This window comes from Histoplasma capsulatum, genomic scaffold (genome assembly GCF_000149585.1).
Source record: "Histoplasma capsulatum NAm1 scaffold_9 genomic scaffold, whole genome shotgun sequence".
Classification (NCBI taxonomy): domain Eukaryota; kingdom Fungi; phylum Ascomycota; class Eurotiomycetes; order Onygenales; family Ajellomycetaceae; genus Histoplasma; species Histoplasma mississippiense.
Window position 1 is genome coordinate 1397042 of NW_001813974.1, and position 21561 is coordinate 1418602.

Consider the following 21561-nt stretch of genomic DNA (forward strand, 5'->3'; position numbering starts at 1 on the left):
AGAGCGTGTCCATAGGCACTCAGATCGCAGCGAGGAGTCCCCTCTGATCCCTGCGCTTCTGGTGTCGACCCGTCGGTGTAGATCAGTTAACAGTTTACCATACGAGCCATCGGTGGGAGCCGAGGGTTCTTTCTGTTACAGTGAGGGCTGCGGGATGCCTCTTATCGCTCCAATCTGTTCCTATTGCCTATTTAGTTATTGTTTCTGCTGATCAAAGATCGGTCATTGAATGGGAAGCATGGCAAAATAAACCAGGTTAAATAACTAACTCCTTTCTATACTCCGTAATCTAACAACAAAAATCGATATAACTATATAAAGAAATATTTGGAAAGGGAAATAGCAATTGTCTTGAAAAAAAAAAAAAAAAGAGCTCTATATTATTACATAGACGTTAGTTACATCTACTTATTTTCATCTCCTCAGCCTTGATCGTTCCGCACTCATACAGCACACAACAGGGAAAGGGACAGGGGCAGATACAGCACTTATAAATTCTGATCATGAAGAAGAAGCTATTGGGAGGAACACTTGGTTGATTTGAAAAAAAAAAAAAAAAAAAAAAAAAAAAAAAAAAAAAAAGAGAGAGAAAAAACTCCTTTTATTGTCGCCCCTTGGTCCTTTTCCATATACGTATATTTTACAATTAGGAGCAGACAAACATTGAAGTCGAAAAGAAAATCTCCGCGAGATGGTTTAGAAGGGCTAGAAAAGGAGAGTCAAAGTACGTCAAATCAGCGCTCAACTCCAAAATATATAGAGAGCAACCCCATATCTGAATAGACTCTGAAATAATCGGGCGAATATGGGGAAATGCAAGGCTAAATAATGATCATGGGGTGCGCTAAGAGGCAACGGATGTCTGATGTACTAACATTATCTTCAGGAGGGATGCTCCGTTCCCAGTATCCGCCAATGACGGGGATGTTCATCAAGATATCCTTCCGTACGCGGGGGACCTCCCCGAAGAAGAAAACAGCAAAGATGCCGGCGGTGGCGCCGAAGGCTGAGGCGATTGTGCCGCTGTATTTTTCGTAAGAGGATAAGTCAGTTGTGATACGATCGTATAATTGGAATAAGGGAGCTAGAGATATATATAGTAGGTGTAAAAGAATGACAAGCCACTGCATAGGTAAAGAAAACAGCAGGGAGCAGGAAGACGCGAACGGTGGGTGCGTGGGTGCGTGCTTGCGTGCGTGTATAAGAAAAGGCTTACTATCGAGTGACGGTTTTTAGAGGAAAGCCGGCAAACTGAGGTTGTTTCTTGACTCTGCATGATAAACGAACGGCCCGTTAGCATTGTGGTCGCAAGAGAAACTTCTATCAATCAGCCCTGTACGGAGATCATAAGAATCCATCCCGTATGGATGGAAGAAGTCCAATAGATCTGCAGAATTATTCCTCCCGTGGCCATGATGGTTTCATCACAATGTAGTGGAGTTAGGATGGACGTTAATTTATCCCTCCATCCCTCCTGGAAGGGTTGTGGAAAGCCACAGACCAATGATTTCATCCCTCCCTTGGAAAATATTGTCCAATATCAAGTCCGCTCCATCACCGCATGATCCAATATCCCCTGGGTTCTCCAGTGCATTTTTTTTTCAGCCAGCTTCCGCGCATGATTTGTTCTCCTCCAGAATTCCCAGCAGCAGGCCCACCCATCCACGCCACAAAGATAAAAAAAAAAAAAAAAACCAGAAAACGAAGGTAATCCTCACCTCGACGCAAAAGGGCCCCACTGGGCCGTAGCAGCCGCACTGGCCGAGCGAGCGGACGTAGGCGATACCTATTACCAAAGAACCAGTCACATTAGCCAATAGCTCCCATTATTCCCCTTTTCCAACCCTCTCCCAGAACTCTCAGTGTAATTTAGAAAAATGCAAAAAAAGAACAAAAAGGAAACAAGCAGATAAAGAAAAATCCTAGCGATTTTCCAAAAATTCAAAAAATCTTTTTGCCTCCCCTCTCCCTCCCCGCCCCCCCTCTCGTCCCCCTTTCCCATGTAATTTGATTCAAGATTTCGAGATGGACCACAACGACGACCAAGGAAATCGGCAATGGGGATACCCGCGGTATGCGTTCGCATTTTCGATGTTAATTTGGATCCAGCGCGCGGGGCAGCGCATACTGACAGACCCTAGCACTCTTCAAGCCTTTGACATTCCGAATGCACGCAGTAATGTAGAATGGGGGCCTTCTGCTAAAATTTGCCAATTGCAGAAAAAAAAAAAAAAAAAATTATGCGCGATTCCTTCCATACGGATGGGCTTAACTCCACTCGTGCCAGGTTGCGGTTCTCTCCATGCCATCTTTATCTTTATCTTTATCTTCATCTTCATCTTCGTCGTCATCGTTCGTTCGTCGGAAAGGAAATAAGTTCCCGCATCCCCACCGAAATCCATTCCATCTCGCTCTCCTCCTTCACCCCGTTCACCAGGAAGGGCAAACCAGCGGAAAAAACCACACAAGCACATCCCAGCACCAATAATCCCGATCCCAATCCGCACGTTGAATACCTCCCGAAAGTGTCTCCCATCCCGAGCCACACTATAAAAGAAAAAGGCCAAGTAAACACACAAACACAAACATACGTACCATCGTCAGAATGGAAATGAAAAGTAATATGAGGAAGCAAAAAAGGGGACAGAAGCCGGCCAACGAAAAGAGTCCCCAGGAAAGTAAAGGAAGTGGAAATAGGATGAATGGGTAATGAATTGGCTTTTCTCCTCTTCGTTCGTTCGTTCGTTCGTCGTCGTCGTCGTCGTCGTCGTCGTCGTTTGTCGGGAGGAGCCGCTTGCGACCCCTCGGGTGACTCACCTGACCTACGCTAGTGGAGGTCATCAGACCCAAATAATTTCTTGGCACAAAAAGGGTCAGCTGAGGATAAAACAAAACTGAACTTTTACCTTCTCATACATTTTTCAATACACATAGCAAAAATGAATATCAATTCTTTCTCAGATGATAGTGATCTATTAGATCTTGATGTAGATCAGGATGATCAACTTGAGGAACAAACAGAAGTTTTTGTGACGGGTTAGCACCTGTTAGTAGTTAGCTTGCGCAACCAACGCCTCACAACTCCACTCCGCGCACACATACTGTATATCAATTACCAACAGAACAATTGAGTTGAACTACTGCCGATGGCACAGATAGCATACAACAGTTTCAAAAAATGCAACAACAGGATTCACACCGTTCTTCGCCAACTACAGAAGAGAACCAGACATGCAAAGAATGGAACTACCCGCGAAGAACTTGACAAATGAAGCAATAGAAAAAGCAAACCTGCTTCGCAAATTGCATGAACAATTGGTATTAGACATCGATTTTGTGGCAAAACGAGTCAAAGAATACTACGATAAAAGGCACCAGGAGGCACCTCAGTTTAAAGAGGGGGAGAAAGTGTTTCTGCTACAACAAAACATTAAAACCAAGAGGCCAAGTGACAAATTGGACTTTAAGAAACTAGGACCCTTCGAAATTTTACAGAAAACTGAACCAGTTAATTACAAACTCCGATTACCGGACACTGTGCCTATACACCCGAATTTCCATGTCTCACTACTGGAAAAAGCACCTGGAAATGCACAACAATACAAAACAGAAGTCGACAATGAAGAGCAAGAATATGAGGTCGAAACGATACTAGAAAAACAGAGAATTAGCAATAAGCACTACTACCTAGTGAAATGGAAAGGATATGATACCTCAGAGAATACTTGGGAACCAGAGGAAAATCTCAAGAATGCTCGGAAGAAAGTCGAACACTATGATCAGAAGGATCAAGCACGGAAAGGTCAAGCGAAGGAAGATCACCAGAATCGATAGAACCAAAAGTCGCATTAAAGAGATCGATACTCTCAAGAGTCAGAAGACGCTGATCGTTTTCAGTTTCACGGCGATTTCTCTCTTCCTCTTCTTCTTGTTTTTCCAATTCCTCCACAGTTTGCAGGTCTGACTGAAGGAACTTGCCAGCATGAGAACGCAACAAATTCTTTTGTTTTTCTAAACGATTCAAACGAGCAAAAAGTTCGGAAACACGGGCACGAGTCTCAGCCTCTTCACGTTCAATACGATTGGTAGCGTCAACCAACTTATCCCAATCAAGATCAGGAGTCACGAAGGAGCAAGAGCGACCCAAGCGAACACATTCACCACAACAACGGGCGGATTTTGACAGAATGACACACTTCTTTTAAGAACGAGAACAACGATTGCACGGACGAGGCATTTCGAAACCAAAGGATAAGATACGTTCTACCAGGCGGTTTTTATCAGCAGTAGAATCGCGACGACGAGAAGCCATGTCGACAAAACCATCCAAGGGAAACTTACCTAAAGGGACACCTCACAGGGAGACAAGCCTGATATTTATACGTTGAGACGACTACCTTGAGAAGGAGGGGAATGATGTTACAAACCTACAGCACAACTCTGAGAGCCATTGGACAAGGAATGACTGAATGGTAGAGGGCATGCAAGCTAGACATCGGATAAGAAAAGATCCGGTTAACCAATAAGAACAATAGGTCACGTGACATAGTGGATCACCTGGATCACTCGGATCACTCAAGTGAGCGGAGTGATCACAGCTATCCTCGCTCTGATAGCTATCTTGGCGAGAGCTATCCGAGCTATCCTCATGTATCTCAAGATGTATATAAACACACTCATTACCCTTAGAATCAAGGAGCTTATCTTCTTGATCACGATCAATTTCATCTTACTCATTCTCTTACTTATTACCTTTACTTATACTCAGTTACATAGTACAACTATAAGTTCACCTTAAGTATACTTCTTCATGACACATATCTTAAGCCTTCGCCCCTATCTGTAAGCCCTACTAGGTATTCTTATTGTTTATCTTAGACCGCTGCTGTAGCTATTACTAGTCATTCTAGATATTTCTCTTGACATTATATCTTAACCTGTGATAGTGGCACTACCTCCTGACTTAGTGAACAAGCTCAGCAACACTATATAAGCCCCGACCTTATCTTATACCAGTGAGAAGCTTGCTAGATTAGAGATTCGGTAGCAGTTTTCATATAACTGACAATCTAAATATAAATCACTTAAATCATTTTAATCTTTGTTAAATATGATTTAAAATAACCATGTCCAAGCTTTAGCTGCATCATTGTAGCAAAAAGTTTCTTTTTACATTTTATTGAGCAAGCTTTCCATTTTGACTTAGTTTCAAACCTGGAATAATGTACACTCTTTTTTTGTAAAAACCACATATCTTGCCATTTTTGCAAACATGATTCTCTTATTTTTCTTTTAATAAAAGCTCATGTTACAATTCTTTGAAAGCAGACTTCTAATTCCGTTGCTTTTTTTGCAGCTTTATCAGCCATTTCATTGCCATATATACCTATGTAAGCAGGCACTCAGTGAAGATGAATAGAACAATTAAATGAGATTATTCTTTGAGTATTTTGAAGACTTTTTAAAATCAACTCTAGTATTGACTGTTCACTGTTGATTTTATTACTTTGAAGTCTTTTAAGCCCAGCTTGACTATTAGAGAATATTCAAATATGCTTAAATCTTTTCCATTGTTCAATCTTCATTTCAATCAATTTGAAAGCTTTTGAAATTGCAAATAATTCAGCATTAATGTAATGCACTCGTTTATTATTTCCTTATTATTATATTATCTTTGTTTGTATCTTCGTCTATTCTTACCTCTTTTCATTATACTCTCGCTACTGCTATTTCTATATGTATATATGTCGGAACTAACAAAGTCCGAATATTGTCCCAATTACTGAATATCAATAAAAATAATTGAATTGCTTCTAACTCTGATAATTACATGACAATTAGGCAGTATTTATAAGAAAAGCCATGCTCAAATATACACAAGAGATAGCACTGAGAATCAGTGGGGCATTGCTTGATTTCATCAAGTAAGATGTTCCAGATTTCAAGTTGCTATAGAATCCTTGATAATCAAACTTACCAAGTTCTATAGAACTTACTAAGTTCTTGACAATATATAGTTATATGGATGCATATATTTATCTTCTTTCTCTTTCTTTTCCTCTTCAGCGATTAGCTACAACTACAACTTCAACTACACTACTACTATAATTATTATTACTATTATCTTCTACTACACTACATACTATCTTCTACTATTCACTCTTCACACTGTCATCACCCCTCACACTATTCAAACTATTCAATTTAAGAAAGAATGTCAAAAGAATGATAACAGATCAATGCATTCAATTCAAAATAAATAAAATAAAGAGTATAAAAAACGGCAGCTATTAAAAGAAAAGAAAGCATTCACAAATCAAACCTTTCAAAACAAGTCAAAATCAAAAATAATCAAAATGAAACAAATTTCAAAGTAATGGTTGCGACGGCGAGTCCGCGGCCGGAAACGGCGCTGCCCGCCCGATCCGGTCAAGCGCCGTCCATGTGTGGTCTAGCGCGGACCGATGCGGCCTGGCGCTGCCCCGTTCGGGCATGGTGCCGACTCAGTGCCCCCTTCGACTTTCTGATGTCATCTCTCATGGCTATATATAAAACTGCCCTGACTTCCTCCCTCGCACACGCACTTCTGTGTCCTTATTTCCCTTCCCCCCTTTCATCCATTTCCTTTCCTTCTCTTCTCTGCCCCTGCCGTCTCGTCCTCCTCCCCATCCTCGACTTCGGTGTGGTATCCCTGACCCACTGCCTCTGCGCCACCGCCCACCTGTCCAATTGCTCTGATTTTGGTCGCCGCTGTTCGACGAAGGCCCCTGCGGCATTGGCTTCACCATCGAACCCACTTATGTTATATGTGTCCTTGCCTTGCTTTTTCCTCCGCTCCTGCTACTGTTCTTTCACTCTCTCCCGTCTCACGTTGAAGTGATACATGCGTTCTCCTCCCCCCCCGGCAAAAAAAAAAGGATATTCCTTCCTGTATCAGCAACCGGTCGACCCAACTCACGGTTCCCTGTTCCCTCTGTAACCCCTCTCTCCTGCTGCTGCTGACGTCCCTCCTGCTCAGCGGCCAATGGCAAAAATGCCTCATTTCAGTAAAACCCCGTGGGAATGAATGGGTGGTCGATCCCAATTGCGGCGTCGCTGAACCGGCGCCATTCTTTCCCTGACTCTTGGACTCATTCTTCAGCTTGTCATTTGCTGGTGCCTACATGTCGGACAAAGAAATAACTGGAAGGGCTGCATTTCCAGCCTTCCTTCTGCCTGTGGTTCAAAGGACCCCAGTTTCAGCTCAGTGTGGCGATCTTTGGGGTTTGACCTATCAACCCCGACAGGAAATCCCTGTGATATGTACGCGAGTGAGCTGAAGTCGCATCGGGTGTTCCGGAGCATGTCCACACTGCGTACACCATGTAGTGATGCAAGGATGGTGTGATAAGAGGATGAAGGTGCAGGGCCGAAGGTGTGAGGAGGCTGTGTAAGCAAGGCTATAGCTGCATGTGTGCACAGCCGCCGTGTGCCACTCATTCCCACACTCCTCGCGGGATTCACATCCGATTTGTTCATGATACTCACATCTTCCATGCCTGGATTGTTTGAGAGAAATTGAACTGAGACAGCAGGAGGCTGTGGCGCCGCTTCTGCATCCACTCAACAGATGATGGATGTGGCTGACTGCTACTCACACCTGCTTGGGTTACATTCTGCTGTTACATGTGTGGTGGCTGATGATATTTGATTTGGAGAGTCTGATGCTTGTCGGCTCTCCTTTTGAGCGGGTGTAGATTTTTCTGGCTGATGGGCTTATTTGAAGGAACAGAGAGAATGGAGTTATCATCAGAGCAGCAAAAACTGTAGATAAAATGGTCTGCTTTCCTCTGTGGATTCATTATTGTCATTTCAACAGACTACACAAGATCACCATCTCTTCTGCAAACATGTTCAGTGGCTGGAACATATATACCTCTTTCAATCCCCCCCTCAGAACCTCGAAAACTCCTCAGTCCTCTAATTTCATAAATCTCCCCTCTTCAAATTCCATGCTCACAAGTCATCAACTCTTTTACTTTATACCCTCTGCATTTCAATCTCTTCAGACAATTTCTGCACCTTTCATCAGCTCTCAAACACTCTTCTATTCTTTACCCTCTCATTTTCCTCCCTTCAGTCATCCTTCACAAGTTCTGCCTTTCCCTCCTTTCAAAGATCACCATGAGATTCAGTCTCAGGCAGAGAATACTCATTTGAATGATTTTGATAAATTCTTCACAGAACTTGATTCTTTCCGCATCTTCATTTTCAATGATGCAGCTGTTGAACATTTGAGCTGGTATTTGCAGAATGAGAGGCATGGTTTTCACAGTGAATAGCTGATTCACTCTCTCTTTTCTTCTTTCTTTCTCTCTCTCTCTTTTCTTTCTTTTTATTCTATCTGATTAGACCGGTTTCTAACATCAGAGCGTCTTCTAGATTTTTCTGACAGAAATGAGAATAGAGGTTGGAAGGAGAACAATGAATTTTTATCAATTTCTTCACCCACTATAGAATGCAGTCTGATTGAATTAGCTGGCACAAAGACTCTTTCTGATGACAGCAACTCAACACTCATACTGGATTCGACTTCACACTCTGACTTTTTGAAGTCAGAATTGAATCAGAATATATTGTATAAATAAGAATGGTTCTGAAGCAGTTCTGATGACCCTCTACTCTTTGATTCATCAATCACAGTAGACACTGATGACAGTGTTATAGACAGATTCACTGTTGACAGCATTTTCACATCTCCCATCAAACAAAACACTTCCAGCCATGCAACATTCATATCTCACTCTCTCAAGGTGGATGGTGGAAGCAACAAAGCCGGCACTGGCATCATCAGTGTGCATTCTATCCAACTCAAGAGACAACACCGGCCCCAGGCTGATACCAGTGACATGCACCCCATGGTCGCCGTCAAAGTGCCGGTCATCGCGGATCGCCTCGAAGAAGCCATGTCAGACTCGATGTGGTATGAGAATGGGCTAAGCAGCTGACTCCAGACCCGCCAACAGAAGACTCATGCACGATTGAAATGTGAGGTCCCCAATACTCAGAACTGTAAGCTTCTCAGAAAGTCCATGCAGTGTGTTGAAGACAACACAATCATGTTCAACACAGGTAGCTCAAGCACACACTCTGACAATACAGACAATGACTACTGTGTGAGCAGTGAAGAGAATGACTCAATGAAATCATCTTTGAAATGTCACAGACTTTCCACACCATCATTCAGCTCTGCATCACACTGTCTCTGATTTCAGATCAAGAGCAGCAGCTGCTGCAGATTGTGAAGATATTGCATGAAAGAATTGCAGAATGTGAACAACAACTGCAAAGAACTGTTATCCAACCCTCAGAAACACAAATCATGAACTAGACATTTACACTCATTTTCAATCTTTTATTAATGATGAGATGTGCAGTTGCTCTCTATTGTTGTTGATCTGAGAGGAAGCTGTGATGCTGTCATCTAGAGTTGCTCATATTGTTTTCAAAATGATCATGTGCTGTTCAATAACCGCCTCAGATCTCGTGGGTGAGACGACAGCTGCAGCCGACATTGAAAGAGATTATGATGAACAGAAGGTTGAGAATCTGAGCAGAAGAAAACATCACTGAATTTGAGAGAAGAACAATCATTTAATGACTCTGAAGCAGAACAGCTTCTTCTAAACAGAGATTGAAAAACAGTTTTCACACAGACAACTCAACTCTTTACAGCAGTGATGATACACAAAACTTCAGAATACACACACAAGTAACCTCTTCATCAACAAACAGAGGCAAGAGTGGAACTGTAAACACAGCCACTCAATTCTCATTTATAATGTGATGTGAGTCTGAAAAATAGTGCTTATAAGATGTGCTGCAATGAGTACTGATGCTCTACTCTTCTTACAAATCTATTAAATCATGCATCAGCTGATGAACCTCTTCTGATATCAAAGTCATCCACACCCATCAAAACTTCATATCACTATTTCAGTGGACAACTCCAATCAGTGAATGATTGAGCCATGCTGAATGTAAAGCATTGCACATCATCTCCATTCTCAACGGTGATCATCATGTGCTCAGTGTGCAATTCTGTCATTAAGGTGGAGGCTTCCAATGTGTTCAAAGTCATCAACAATTGCATGCAGATCCGTGAGCAGTTGTGATTTTGTGAAAACCACTGAAAGAAAACTGCACAGTGCAAATGATTCTGACTTCACTATTTCATCATTATATGGAATCATCTTGATGATCAATTGACTCAATTCCATTCCCATTTGCATTAGATTCTTAATGATTCTGAGTACTGCTCTCACTATAAAAGTGTTGTGCTTGAGAAAGTGTGAAGATATGATAGAAAGATTCTCTCTCAGAGTGTTCTGTACAGCATTAACTACTATGATTTTAAATTAAAATCATGAAATTCTGTAAGTGAAGAAACCCACCCACCCTCTGTGTAATAGGCGCAACGGAGATATCTATATTAGGAAATAGATACGTGGCGATAGATACGTGGCGATGGCAATATTATCTATATAATGCTCGCTGATATCCGTGGATTTTAGGAGATCAGCGATTAGCTTTGAACAATAGAGATTGCTACCTTTCTAATATCCTTTGTGCGTACTTCACACTACTCTTGTAATTACTCTTGTAGCCCATCTCTTACACTCTGCCCTCCCCCACCCCCATGAACCCATCAAGAAACCTCTTCACTGACCTTCCCCTCAGCTCAGCGCATGTCATGTGTCACTTTAAAGATGTCATTGACTCACTGATCAATATCAATGGTGTGATGTTGAAGTATGAGGCTGTTGTGTATGCTCAGGAGGTCTTGATTCCTGAATTACTAGAGATGTTGATTCAGAAGAATATAGAAGTCAATGTCAAAGAGGCTCATCAGATTCTGAAGAAGAGCAACAAGATCAGGAATTTGCTTAATCTTGAGTGAATCAGGAACATGTAGTTATTGATTAACATATTGATTTAACGCAACCCAATGACCAGCATTGTAACTATCTTAGTGAATAACGTAGCCATTAAAACATACTAAACTGCCCTCACTAGTTCTACCCACAATTTGGGAGTGATTTGAACATTGTTATTTCTGATTTTTTACTTAATTTCCTGCTTTGCAGGAAACGCCCATCTTTGCATCCACTCAGACTCAACAACATCCCGAATAGTAGCTCTGTCGCTTGGTAAATATTGAAGCATCATCCAAATCATATGTAGGAAAGCCTTCTTCTCATCCTCCCCCTGCTCTTCCATGTCTGATCGCCGCCGAGCCGCGTTAACGAACCAATCGTACCGTTCTTCCAGGCTATCTTGGAAAGGAGCATCAGTCGTGATATCAATAGTTGCATCCTCGTTAAAAAAATCGGTTCTGGACTCCCATTGTGACCACCATGGATCAGGGAGCTTTCTCAAAACACTGACTTGGTCCTGAAGTATGCCTCCACCTAAGGTACTAAAGGGGCCCCCACTACCAATGATTTCAAATATGGTACATCCAAGGGTCCAAATTTCGCTGGGGAATGAAAGGTTATATTCGTCGTTTTGTTTGTCAAGAAAGAAAATTTCGGGTGGAACAAGGTGGGGCAGCGTATATGCGTTAGTCCGTCTTGTTTTACTAGGGTAGTAACTCGAACCAAAGTCAGAGAGCATGATGGGCAAATAGGTAGGGGTGATTTGGTCAGACCGAATTCCAACTCTTGCAGGCCCAACGACGTGAGTAGGAACTCCTGCCGGGAGAGGTTTGCCATCAACTCGGACAATAGGCTCAAGAATTGGATCGCCAAATTTCTGATACAGTTGTGAAGGGTCTATCATTCGGCGAACATCGGCGGGAAGTCGAAGAAAGATATTACCGCAATGTATATCTGTAGGATTGGTTAGACACTGTGTATATCTAGGAACGATTATCTACTCACCACCGTGGATAATGCTTTGTCCGTGTAAAAACTGGACGGCTAACACCAGGTCTGCAGCAATAGCTCGCGCGATACGAAGATCCAGTAGTCCGTGAAAGGCCAAGGACTTTGATTGCGTCAAGCTACAACTAGCCGTTTCCATGACCAGGCAATTGTGAGTTCCATTGGGACTAATTTCAATGAAATTGTCCAGCAGCTGTCTGATCAATGGGTGCGGATGAAGATGTTTTAGAATATCTACTTCCTGAGATTTCGAGGCAGAATCGGCGGATTTTATTTTGATAGCAACTAACTCCTGTTGCTTCTGGTCAGAAGCCAGCCATACTGTAGAGCTGCCGCCAAATCCGAGGTTCTGGACAATAGAGTAACGTCCATCACAGAGTCGATCACCAAGCTTTAACGGATAAAAGCCGCCTGGACAGTACCTCTCTAGCCGTTCACAATCCTCAATGTATTTGTACTTAGGGGCAGTCTCAGAAGCTACAGGGCTTTTGTCCATCTTGCATCGAGGGTGTGAGGTGTGAAATGTTTTTAAAATAGTGAATGCGCATTTCTCATGTGAGAGATGCTTTGAGGGTACCAATTTTACTAATCTTCCTAACAAAACAAGGGATGGGGAGTGACATCTCCATGTAAAGTGTAAAATACACGAATTGAAGGGGATCATTTCCGGTCGGCCATAGAGTGGGAGTGGGTGACATTGTCGTAGAGAAGCCAACAACTGGCGTGCCAACTTGATCTCCGCGTTTATTGACTCCTCGACCTTTTTTTCTGACTAAGCAAGTATGATCCAACAGACTGTTAGGGGGTACTACGGCTATGTTAGTGGTACTACGGCTACCCTATCACGTGCCCCCCAACATATTGGGTTGCTCTCGCGTAGTTAGTTTTAGTAATGACAACAACGTTATCCTCCCACAGGTTATGGCCCTTATAAGCTACGAAAGAGCTGCGAAATAACGTGCTAACTACGTCTCCACGCATCGTTAAAAGCGTGCCTAGACGGCTGTTAAGTGATTTGAAACTAATGGTTAATCTGAGATCGGGTGGAACGCCTGATTTAACGAAGGACTACGTGACGACGCGTAGAAGAAGTCCTCAAACACCGGAGGCACAACAAGAAGGACTGGACGCAGGTCTACCAACACCTGCAACCAACAGAAAGGTGATTGCCCGAGGGGCTTTTGAACCTGACGAGACAATCGAAGAAGAATCGAACAAGTCGAATATCGAATACGAAGACCCAATTGACAACAATGAGATGTCGGATAACGCGGGTGGCTCTAGTAGCCGTGATGATGTGAGTGAGGAAACTCGCATGAGATTGGAGATCGCGAGACTCCAGCATGAAGTCCAACAGATGAAAGCAAGTAGAGGTGAACCCTCTGCTAGTGATGAGAACATTAATGCAGATTTAGCAAACTATCTGCAGAGAAAAGGCAGAACGTCTGCTATTGTGAAGATTCTTAATGAATTCCGTGACCAAGTGAGATTCATAAGGGAGCCAGTTATCCTCACTGGTTTTGTGAATTATTCAGTGTGGAGGGAAGAGATCCTCCTCGCAGCGAGGCAATCTCATACAATTGATATCATAGATGAGAGACAACTTGGACCCAAAGAGGATGCCAGTGCTGATATGCAACGGTTTTGGAAAGAATGCAATATGTGGCTGTATAACTACATGTGGTTTGCAATCACTCTGCAAGCAAGATCTTATCTTGTTACACCCAAGGAACTATCTGCCTATGCTCTGTGGACAGCTATAGAAGATATCTTTGCTGGGCGGCCTGCCAGCAATGCCAACACTGCCAGCAATGCCAACGATGCCAACGATGATGTTGGTGATGATATCAGCGATACCAGTGATGATAGCGGCTACAGCAGTGTGGATATTGATATGGATTCCAAGATGGAATGTTTGGATGGATCAATGGAGGACAATCCTACAAGTGATAACAATCCTACAAGCGATAACAATCCTACAAATGAGGACGATCCTGTCCTGAGCACCCTAACTGACCGCCCAACTACCGTGGCGGAAGCCAAAAGGAGCCCTGATTGGGACTACTGGTATGAGGCGATGAAGAAAGAGGTCAGCATGTTTGAGAACAAGCAGACATATATTGTCGTTGAGAAGACCCCAGGCATGGATATCTTAACTGGTAAATGGGTGTTTGATCGCAAGTTGAACAATAAGGGAGAAACAATCCGGTTTAGAGCTCGCTGGGTGGTTAGGGGATTCCTCCAACAACAAGGAGTCCACTATACAAAGTCGTACGCCGCGGTGGTATCAGGACCCACGTCACGGAGCTTATTCGCAATCTCAACGGCAAAGGGGTGGAAGGCAAAGGCGATCGACTACGTCTCCGCGTTCTTGAACGGCATACTACCGCAGCACGAGATGGTATATATGCAACTGCCTACAGGGATTAAGCACGGCAGGGGGGGCCTGGTTGGCCTGCTCCGCCAGAGCCTTTACGGGATGAAGCAAGCAGCGAGGGTGTGGTATTTCCTTGCGACGGAACACCTCACCACTCTAGGATTCAAAATCTCGCCGTACGATGGCGGATTCTTATATCACCCTATTCGCAAGATCTACCTGACATTGCACGTCGATGACTGTCGGGTAACGGGACCCCAAGAGCAGCAATTAGACTGGATATTGGCAGAGATTGCTAAAAGGTTTGAGACAAAGGATGTCGAAGAGAACAAGCCCTACCTTGGAATGGAAGTCAAACGTCAAATGAACGGCGACCTAGCGGTTACCCAGAACCGTTATATCGATGAGATCCTTGAGGATTTTGGAATGGACAAGGTCAACCCGGCCAGCACGCCGATGGCGGCCGGCATACGCCTAGAATTCTCACCAGATGAAGATAGCGGGTTAGATGACGATTTTACTGCTACTAGATATCGTCAAGGCTTAGGATCGCTGCAGTATTTGGTGTCAAGCAGCAGACCAGATCTGGCATTCGCGGTCAACTACCTCTCACGTTTCAACTCGCGTCCGCACAAGGAATGCTGGGCAGCATTAAAACACGTCCTACGCTACGTCAAGAAAACGAAGGATCACGGAATCCTATACAAGAAGGAGATGATTGGGGGACTCAGTCCTGTCGCGTACAGCGACTCAGATTGGGCAGGGGCAGACCCCCAATACAAGTCAACTACAGGTTACATTATCCTGCTAAACGGATCACCAATCTCGTGGCGGTCGCAACGGCAGACCTCAGTTGCAAAATCAACCACTGAGGCGGAGTATATCGCGGCAAGTGAGGCAGCGTGCGAAGTGATCTGGCTGAATGACATGTTATTTGATGCTGGATTAGTAGAAGGGAAAGCGAAGGTATGCTCGCACCTGCGAGTTGACAACAAGGGCGCGATAGATCTAGCAAAAGGGGAGTCCTTGACAAGGAGGTCACGTAACATCGAGATCAGATACCATATCCTTCGCGATCTGGTTGAAAAAGGCGAAATCATGATGGAACACGTTGGTTCTACGGCCAATATAGCTGACGGCCTCACCAAGCCACTGGCAAGGCCTGCCTTCGAAGAATTTGTTAAGAGGATTGGCTTAATGGAAATTGGCAAGAAGGGGTGAAGGTAATGATGATACGGGAGTTTACAGATTTTGCTTGTGTTATCCTGTTTTTTACGGTTATTGCCATACGGGAGCCTATTCCCAAAGAGGAAATCAGGGTCTGATTCTTGTAATTAATTATTATTGCGTTTTTAGAAGAATTGAGCAAGGGGGGGGCCCCCGGGCGGCAGAGCTTTGGCGGCGCCGTAGCACGGGGGGGTGTTAGTGTACTACGGCTACCCTATCACGTGCCCCCCAACATATTGTGTTGCTCTCGCGTAGTTAGTTTTAGTAATGACAACAACGTTATCCTCCCACACAAGCTGTAGGAGGATAACGTTCGTTGATATTATTACTAACCGGGCCCTAGATGATTTGTAAGCTGCCGCTCACCTGCAACCTCTGGTCGGCCCCTCGTTCCGAGGGTCCGCCATCTCAACGTTATCCGCCATCTCAACGTTACTGCCCACTTATACCCATGATATTCAGTTGATTTATCAACCAATGAATCTATATTTGATAGATACAAATAGATTATATTGTAAATGAACTATTGCCGTGAATTCCTTGTAAATTTGGTGGCATTAACATAAATGCCTTTGTCTCTGCAATATCTCTTAAGTTCCTTCATAACCTTCTTCCATTTTGGCCGTAACTTCTCCAATGCCTCCTCAATACCAATCTGATGATGAATAGCTGTCATTTTGCGAATATTATCTGCAGAGATGACTCCTCCTTTATGAACTACCCTCCGTGAGCCGTTCAGACGGCGTTTGCGAGCAGCCGAGGCGGCAGTTGTCTGCGAGAGCTCCTCCTGCAAAAGAGCCACTGTATTGGCCATTGCAATACTACCCTTATAAAGCTTCTGTAATCCTTCATATATATAGTCCTCATCATAGTTATCTTCATCTTCCTCTTCCAAAGCCTCGAGTTTGCGTTTATATCGGTTGAATTGGCGTACAGTTGAAGGAGTATACCAAGTATCTGAATCCATGGAATCTGAATTTGAAGATTCTGAAGGAGTAGTCTCGAATTCACGCAATTTATTAAGGACAATTGAAGGATTGAATGGAAGTAGGCCAGTTGCTTCCCATCCATGTTTGATTGTATGAACTCTGAATGTTGCTTTTCGTATGGAGGTGATAGCATGAAGAAATTCAACCTTTGTGAACTTCTCACAGCCGCGTCTTGTTGCTTCTTCAACTGCCACTGAATGATGATGCTTAAAGGCTTGAAAAACACCAACATCCAGAGGTTGTAATAGGTGACTCGTATGCGGGATGAGATAGAAGGGAATGATGTTGTTCTTTTCACAAAAATCCATGAATTCAAAGGTGCAATGGGAGTCAAATCCATCTAATAGAAGCAGACGGTGGGTTCCTTTGGTGCGAGCTTTTGTAGACCGATGGAAATGCTGAATCCACTGAAAAGAGATTTGATCATTATTATACCCAGTGTCGGATGTAGCTATCATGGCATCCTTCTCTATTTCATCTGTCCACCGCTCCTGTAGCTGCTTCGCGGTGAGAATATATAAGGGAGGAATGGTAAAGCCATCAGTTGCAACTCCTTCAATGATAGTAAGACTTTCTCTATTATTTGAACTTCCAACATAGGCCCGTCTTCGAGGATCTCGCGTTACAATCCATTGATCATGTCCAATTCCTATTCTGAACCCTGTTTCATCGAAGTTGTAGATATCGCAATCTTGAATTCCATATTTATTGACTGTTTCTTTGAACCGGTTAAACCAATCAAGGATATGAGATGGTTGATGAGCCTGTTTCCGTAATATATCAATGGTCTTCTGCTTGCGTACATTATACTCTGGATGGCGTTTGAGAAATCTTTTGACCCAGTGCTCTCCAAGCCCAGGTGCAGGTGTGGTAGAATCTGTATGGCTCTGCGCAAGTAGGAATCGAGCAGCACCAAAGATCATCGATCGATTGGGAGGTAGGCATAGCTTATCTAGAGCTTCTATATACTGACAAAGTGATTTTTCCTGCTCAAAAGATAAAAGTCGATTAGCAGGAGGTCGATGAGTTCGCGGAGCACAGCCATTGTATCGATTGAGCAGACGGGAATAGGGAAGGTTATAATCTCTTGCCAATGCTTTGATATTGGGTTTTTCAATATCGGCTATGGAATCTAGAGCCTCTGTGATCTTATTCTCTATTAAAATATATGTAGAAGTCATCACATTGGTTGATTATTGCATTTTGAAAAAAGAGATTCGCGTATTTGAAAATAATCGCGTTGAGATGGCGGATAACGTTGAGATGGCGGACCCTCGGAACGAGGGGCCGACCAGAGGTTGCAGGTGAGCGGCAGCTTACAAATCATCTAGGCCCCGGTTAAACTAACTACGCGAGAACAATGCAATATGTTGGGGGGCACGTGATAGGGTAGCCGTAGTACCCCCTAACAACCTGGCGCATCTTCCTTGGTGTGGTGTGGTTAAATTAAGCTTTTGCCTTGGCGAACCGTTGACAGCTGCGGTGACGGTCGTGGCGTTGCCTAGCGGATCGCCCTTACGCACGTGCTCTAGAACTTGATTAAAAGTGTCCTCAGCCTGCCACTATCAGGACCGTTTCGTACTTCCCAGCAGGATAGATGATTGGAAGGTGCCATGCAGGCGCATCCTGTAGCTCCTTGGCCAACCCTTGTTTCCCGTTTCATTATACCAGAGCGCCAATATCAATGATGCTTTCCACCTTCAATTTCTTCACGCCGTTTTCCTTGCATAACTGAATCCAGCGGCTAAACAAATTCAATTAGCCAATAATAAAGACTGTGTAAACAGGCTTTGTAGGTGAATCCAGCAGCATAAAACTGAATAGGCAGCTCTTACCGATGCTAGGCGATATCCATACCCTCCACCCGGATATCAGATTCTGCTAGATTGCAAATCATTGCTGCCATTTGACTTTGGTCCTGAAGAATCCGGTACGTTCCCAGCTAAGTCATTCTCCTCCCCGCTGCAACTGCCATCACTCTCAACATGTTGATGTTCCTTTTCGCATTCGCGTCAGTAGGCCTGAAGGCGCATGAGGCTCTCATTGGCTTTAGTTATGACATCGACATTGTTGGAGGTTTAAGAGTTTCTTGAGCACCGCTTCTGTTTCATCCATGGTGCATTCTTTGAGTATTCTGGCATCCTCGACCTTGCTCTTAGAATATTCAAGCGTTTGATAGATGTCTTGAAGTCTAGTGATGTCACTGTCGTCGCAGCCGGCGTCGCATATTTCGTAGGACAATCGGTCTAGTGAATTTCCAAGGTTCTTTTCAAACAACTTCAAGTGTTCCATGTCGCCTATCCTGTCGTTCATGGCTGCGATAAGCAGGGAGGTACACAAGGAGGTAGGGACATCCATTTGAGGCTGTCTAAACACTTTAGGATGTATAGCAGCCGTTTCGAGTTGGGTGGCATAATGTGTAGGTCTAAATTTCTTCCCGGCGTTTTCCTCTAATAACTGAATCCAGCGGCCATACTAAACAAATTCAATTAGCTAAGCAAATACGAAACAAAGTGGAAATGATCAGGCTTTGTAGGTGAATCGAGCAGCATAAAACTGAATAGACAGCTCTTACCGATGCCAGACGATATCCATACCATAGACAGCGCTCGTTGCGGGCTGATTGAGTGCTGGTCATGTCTATGCCACCGCTGTGGTCCTCCATGGTAGCATTTGTGAAAAAATCAGGGGGATATACTATTTGTGACCATATCTGGCTCTGAAAGAGGAAATCCTCTGGTAATTGGGGGAATTCCGTTTCAGTTGGGATCGGGAAGTTGACACTTTCAAGCTGGGATTCGCTGACAGATTCGCGGCTTAACATGTTCAGAAAGATAGTGATCTTTGTCCACGGAATTTCCCCTTCCACATACGCCATCGATTCCGGAATCAATGCCAGGCTCAAAATAAACGCCAGGGAGAGGTGGACATAAGGAAAAATATTTTCACCCCGGGCACGCTGAAGAACAAAAGAGAGGGTATGAAAATTTAGATATGTGCTGTAAGTAAGTTTCTCCAAGAGGGTAGAGAAAGTTGCAGCATCAGAAGAAATGCCATCTTTCAGAGTGTTTTGGAAAGGTTCTGAAGGGAGCTGGAGCCAGTACTGTTCAGCGTGCTGTAACCTAGCCTCCCAGCTCAGCTTTTGAGAGTCTATAAACATTCTTGTGAGAGTGCCATCCTCCTCGCCATATTGTAACATTGCAGCGATGTTGGGGATCCCATGCAGATTGTTGATTCCCCGAATTTGAAAGTCCGTTGCTCAATCTCAGTGTCAAAAAGGGCAATGTACTTGTTCACATACTCAATGAACTTGTGGATTGAACCACCGCGAAGAAGCATAGCATGCGAGCCCACAAACCAAGATGGTAAGTCTGGCGGGGTGACATTCTGCTTCTGAATTGAGTTCAATGCCATGTTAAAGGCAGACTCAACGGAGCTCTTTGACCTTTCGTATCGTTTGGTTGCCATAAGAGACCTGGAGTAACAGAACAATTGCCCACCCATGTCGGGTTTTGAAAGATTACCAAGTCGGTGGTAGAGACTTCCCTTTCCAGGGTTTTCATCAAGGGCCTTGTGATACCAACTCGATGAAATTTCATTCCAGGTCTCCCTCTCATCAGAATCCGTATCCTCAAGACACATCATGTAGCTGGTCAGGTCACCAAGACATTCAAGCCACAAATTTTTTAATCCGGGGACCATATCTATAAGCAGCGTCAATAGGCCGTACGCATAGTAGATGAAGGAAATCATGTAATCATGACTGTCCGGTCATCGAGCTTTCATGATTTTTAGCAAGGAATAGATTCCTTGGTACAGCATGCATGACGGCATGTTATGTTTAACAGGAATCGCCAAAATTTCTCCGTTGGTGATTGGATGTTGCGTACATATGAGTAAACCATAGTGGTGATCAATGAGGCTTCGATGCCATTTGACCAGATTGATCCACTGGTTTTCACTCAACTTTCCAACACATGAGATATTTGCATCTTCTGCAAGGCATCCCATTTCGGTTGACAAAATAACATCGTATATTCTGGCAGCTTCTGACGTCAATATCTCGAATGGCAACTCCTCAACATCATAATGGTGAATCATGATAGTTGTTTCTGGTGGTTCGGGGTCATGCGGAACGCCCAATGAGGCAGTTTTAAATTTCAAAACATCCTCCAACTGAGGTGAGACATATGGGTCTGGCACCCAACCATCAGGAAATAGGGTGCTAGATACTGTGGCAGGAGCAGGGGTAATTTGAACCGGAGTGGGAGTGGGAAGGAACCCCGGCGTCGCTGGAGCATCCGGGTTTGATATTGTAAAATCATAGTGTGTTCGCAGATGTTCAGTGTTTCCAGTTTGAATATGAAAACCACCCCAAGGCTGGTTTTCACCAGAGACATTGCCATGTGAATAGCCCGCTGAAATTCGGCGCTCCTCATCTTCGACGACAGCGGCGGACCGTTTCTTGCCTGTTGGGGTGGAAGGCGCTGGGTTTCTCAAGGTGTTCCTGGCAGACAGACAGTTTTTAGATGTATGTTCATATTGTCTTTTCGTGCAAACAACTTACACCGAGCATTCATATCTTTTTTCAGCGTGTTCATGGGGGAAGCAGGTTGCATCCACAGTTGTCATTTGCTCCTGCGCGCATTAAATCAGCCAGAAGTATGACCCATAAGCTGGAGAAATCTTACCCCGTGTGGAAAATTGATCTGGCCTTGGGTTATTGATGGAGGCTGAAATATCTTCTCTGTTGATGCAACGGCAGCAATCACTTTCCTCTCTCCCTCATCTGAAGGATTCAAAAGCGATCGGACATCCATTCTCAACAATTTGTCACTGTCCTGGCAAAGAATAGCGAGAACTGGGTTCACTGGAGCAGGGTCAATCGCGGTTCGTGTGCTAAAGAGCACTGGCTCTTGCTTTGTCACTGGAGAAATATTTGGATCAACTGGACAGATAACCACACGGCGGCTATTACAACTAAAGATAAAAAGGTAGGGTAAAACTAGAGAACAGCTAAAAAGTCTTTTGGAATGGGGCTGAG

At 43.9% G+C, this 21561-nt stretch overlaps 6 protein-coding genes across 6 annotated transcripts; 3 read left to right on the forward strand and 3 right to left on the reverse strand.

Moving 5' to 3' along the window:
- Window positions 1–821: 821 nt before the first annotated feature.
- HCAG_07893 (predicted protein) lies at window positions 822–2351 on the reverse strand (the record flags this gene model as incomplete). Its single annotated transcript, XM_001537527.1, has 4 exons — window positions 822–1023; window positions 1217–1270; window positions 1759–1786; window positions 2261–2351. The coding sequence occupies 4 exons, from the start codon at window positions 2349–2351 to the stop codon at window positions 822–824; spliced, it is 375 nt and encodes a 124-aa protein (XP_001537577.1).
- A 588-nt stretch (window positions 2352–2939) lies between these two features.
- On the forward strand, window positions 2940–3834 carry HCAG_07894 (predicted protein; the record flags this gene model as incomplete). The annotated part of the gene is made up of 2 exons (XM_001537528.1): window positions 2940–3036; window positions 3191–3834. The coding sequence occupies 2 exons, from the start codon at window positions 2940–2942 to the stop codon at window positions 3832–3834; spliced, it is 741 nt and encodes a 246-aa protein (XP_001537578.1).
- A 2028-nt stretch (window positions 3835–5862) lies between these two features.
- On the forward strand, window positions 5863–6552 carry HCAG_07895 (predicted protein; the record flags this gene model as incomplete). Its single annotated transcript, XM_001537529.1, has 2 exons — window positions 5863–5924; window positions 6375–6552. 2 exons carry the CDS (start codon window positions 5863–5865, stop codon window positions 6550–6552), a joined length of 240 nt encoding a protein of 79 aa, XP_001537579.1.
- A 4551-nt stretch (window positions 6553–11103) lies between these two features.
- Window positions 11104–12420, reverse strand: HCAG_07896 (predicted protein; the record flags this gene model as incomplete). Its single annotated transcript, XM_001537530.1, has 2 exons — window positions 11104–11870; window positions 11922–12420. 2 exons carry the CDS (start codon window positions 12418–12420, stop codon window positions 11104–11106), a joined length of 1266 nt encoding a protein of 421 aa, XP_001537580.1.
- A 286-nt stretch (window positions 12421–12706) lies between these two features.
- HCAG_07897 (conserved hypothetical protein) lies at window positions 12707–15522 on the forward strand (the record flags this gene model as incomplete). The annotated part of the gene is made up of 2 exons (XM_001537531.1): window positions 12707–12729; window positions 12924–15522. 2 exons carry the CDS (start codon window positions 12707–12709, stop codon window positions 15520–15522), a joined length of 2622 nt encoding a protein of 873 aa, XP_001537581.1.
- Window positions 15523–16051: 529 nt separating this feature from the next.
- Window positions 16052–21337, reverse strand: HCAG_07898 (predicted protein; the record flags this gene model as incomplete). Its single annotated transcript, XM_001537532.1, has 9 exons — window positions 16052–17640; window positions 17866–18018; window positions 18216–18261; window positions 18615–18992; window positions 19093–19333; window positions 19819–20221; window positions 20408–21024; window positions 21085–21155; window positions 21209–21337. The coding sequence occupies 9 exons, from the start codon at window positions 21335–21337 to the stop codon at window positions 16052–16054; spliced, it is 3627 nt and encodes a 1208-aa protein (XP_001537582.1).
- Window positions 21338–21561: the final 224 nt, after the last annotated feature.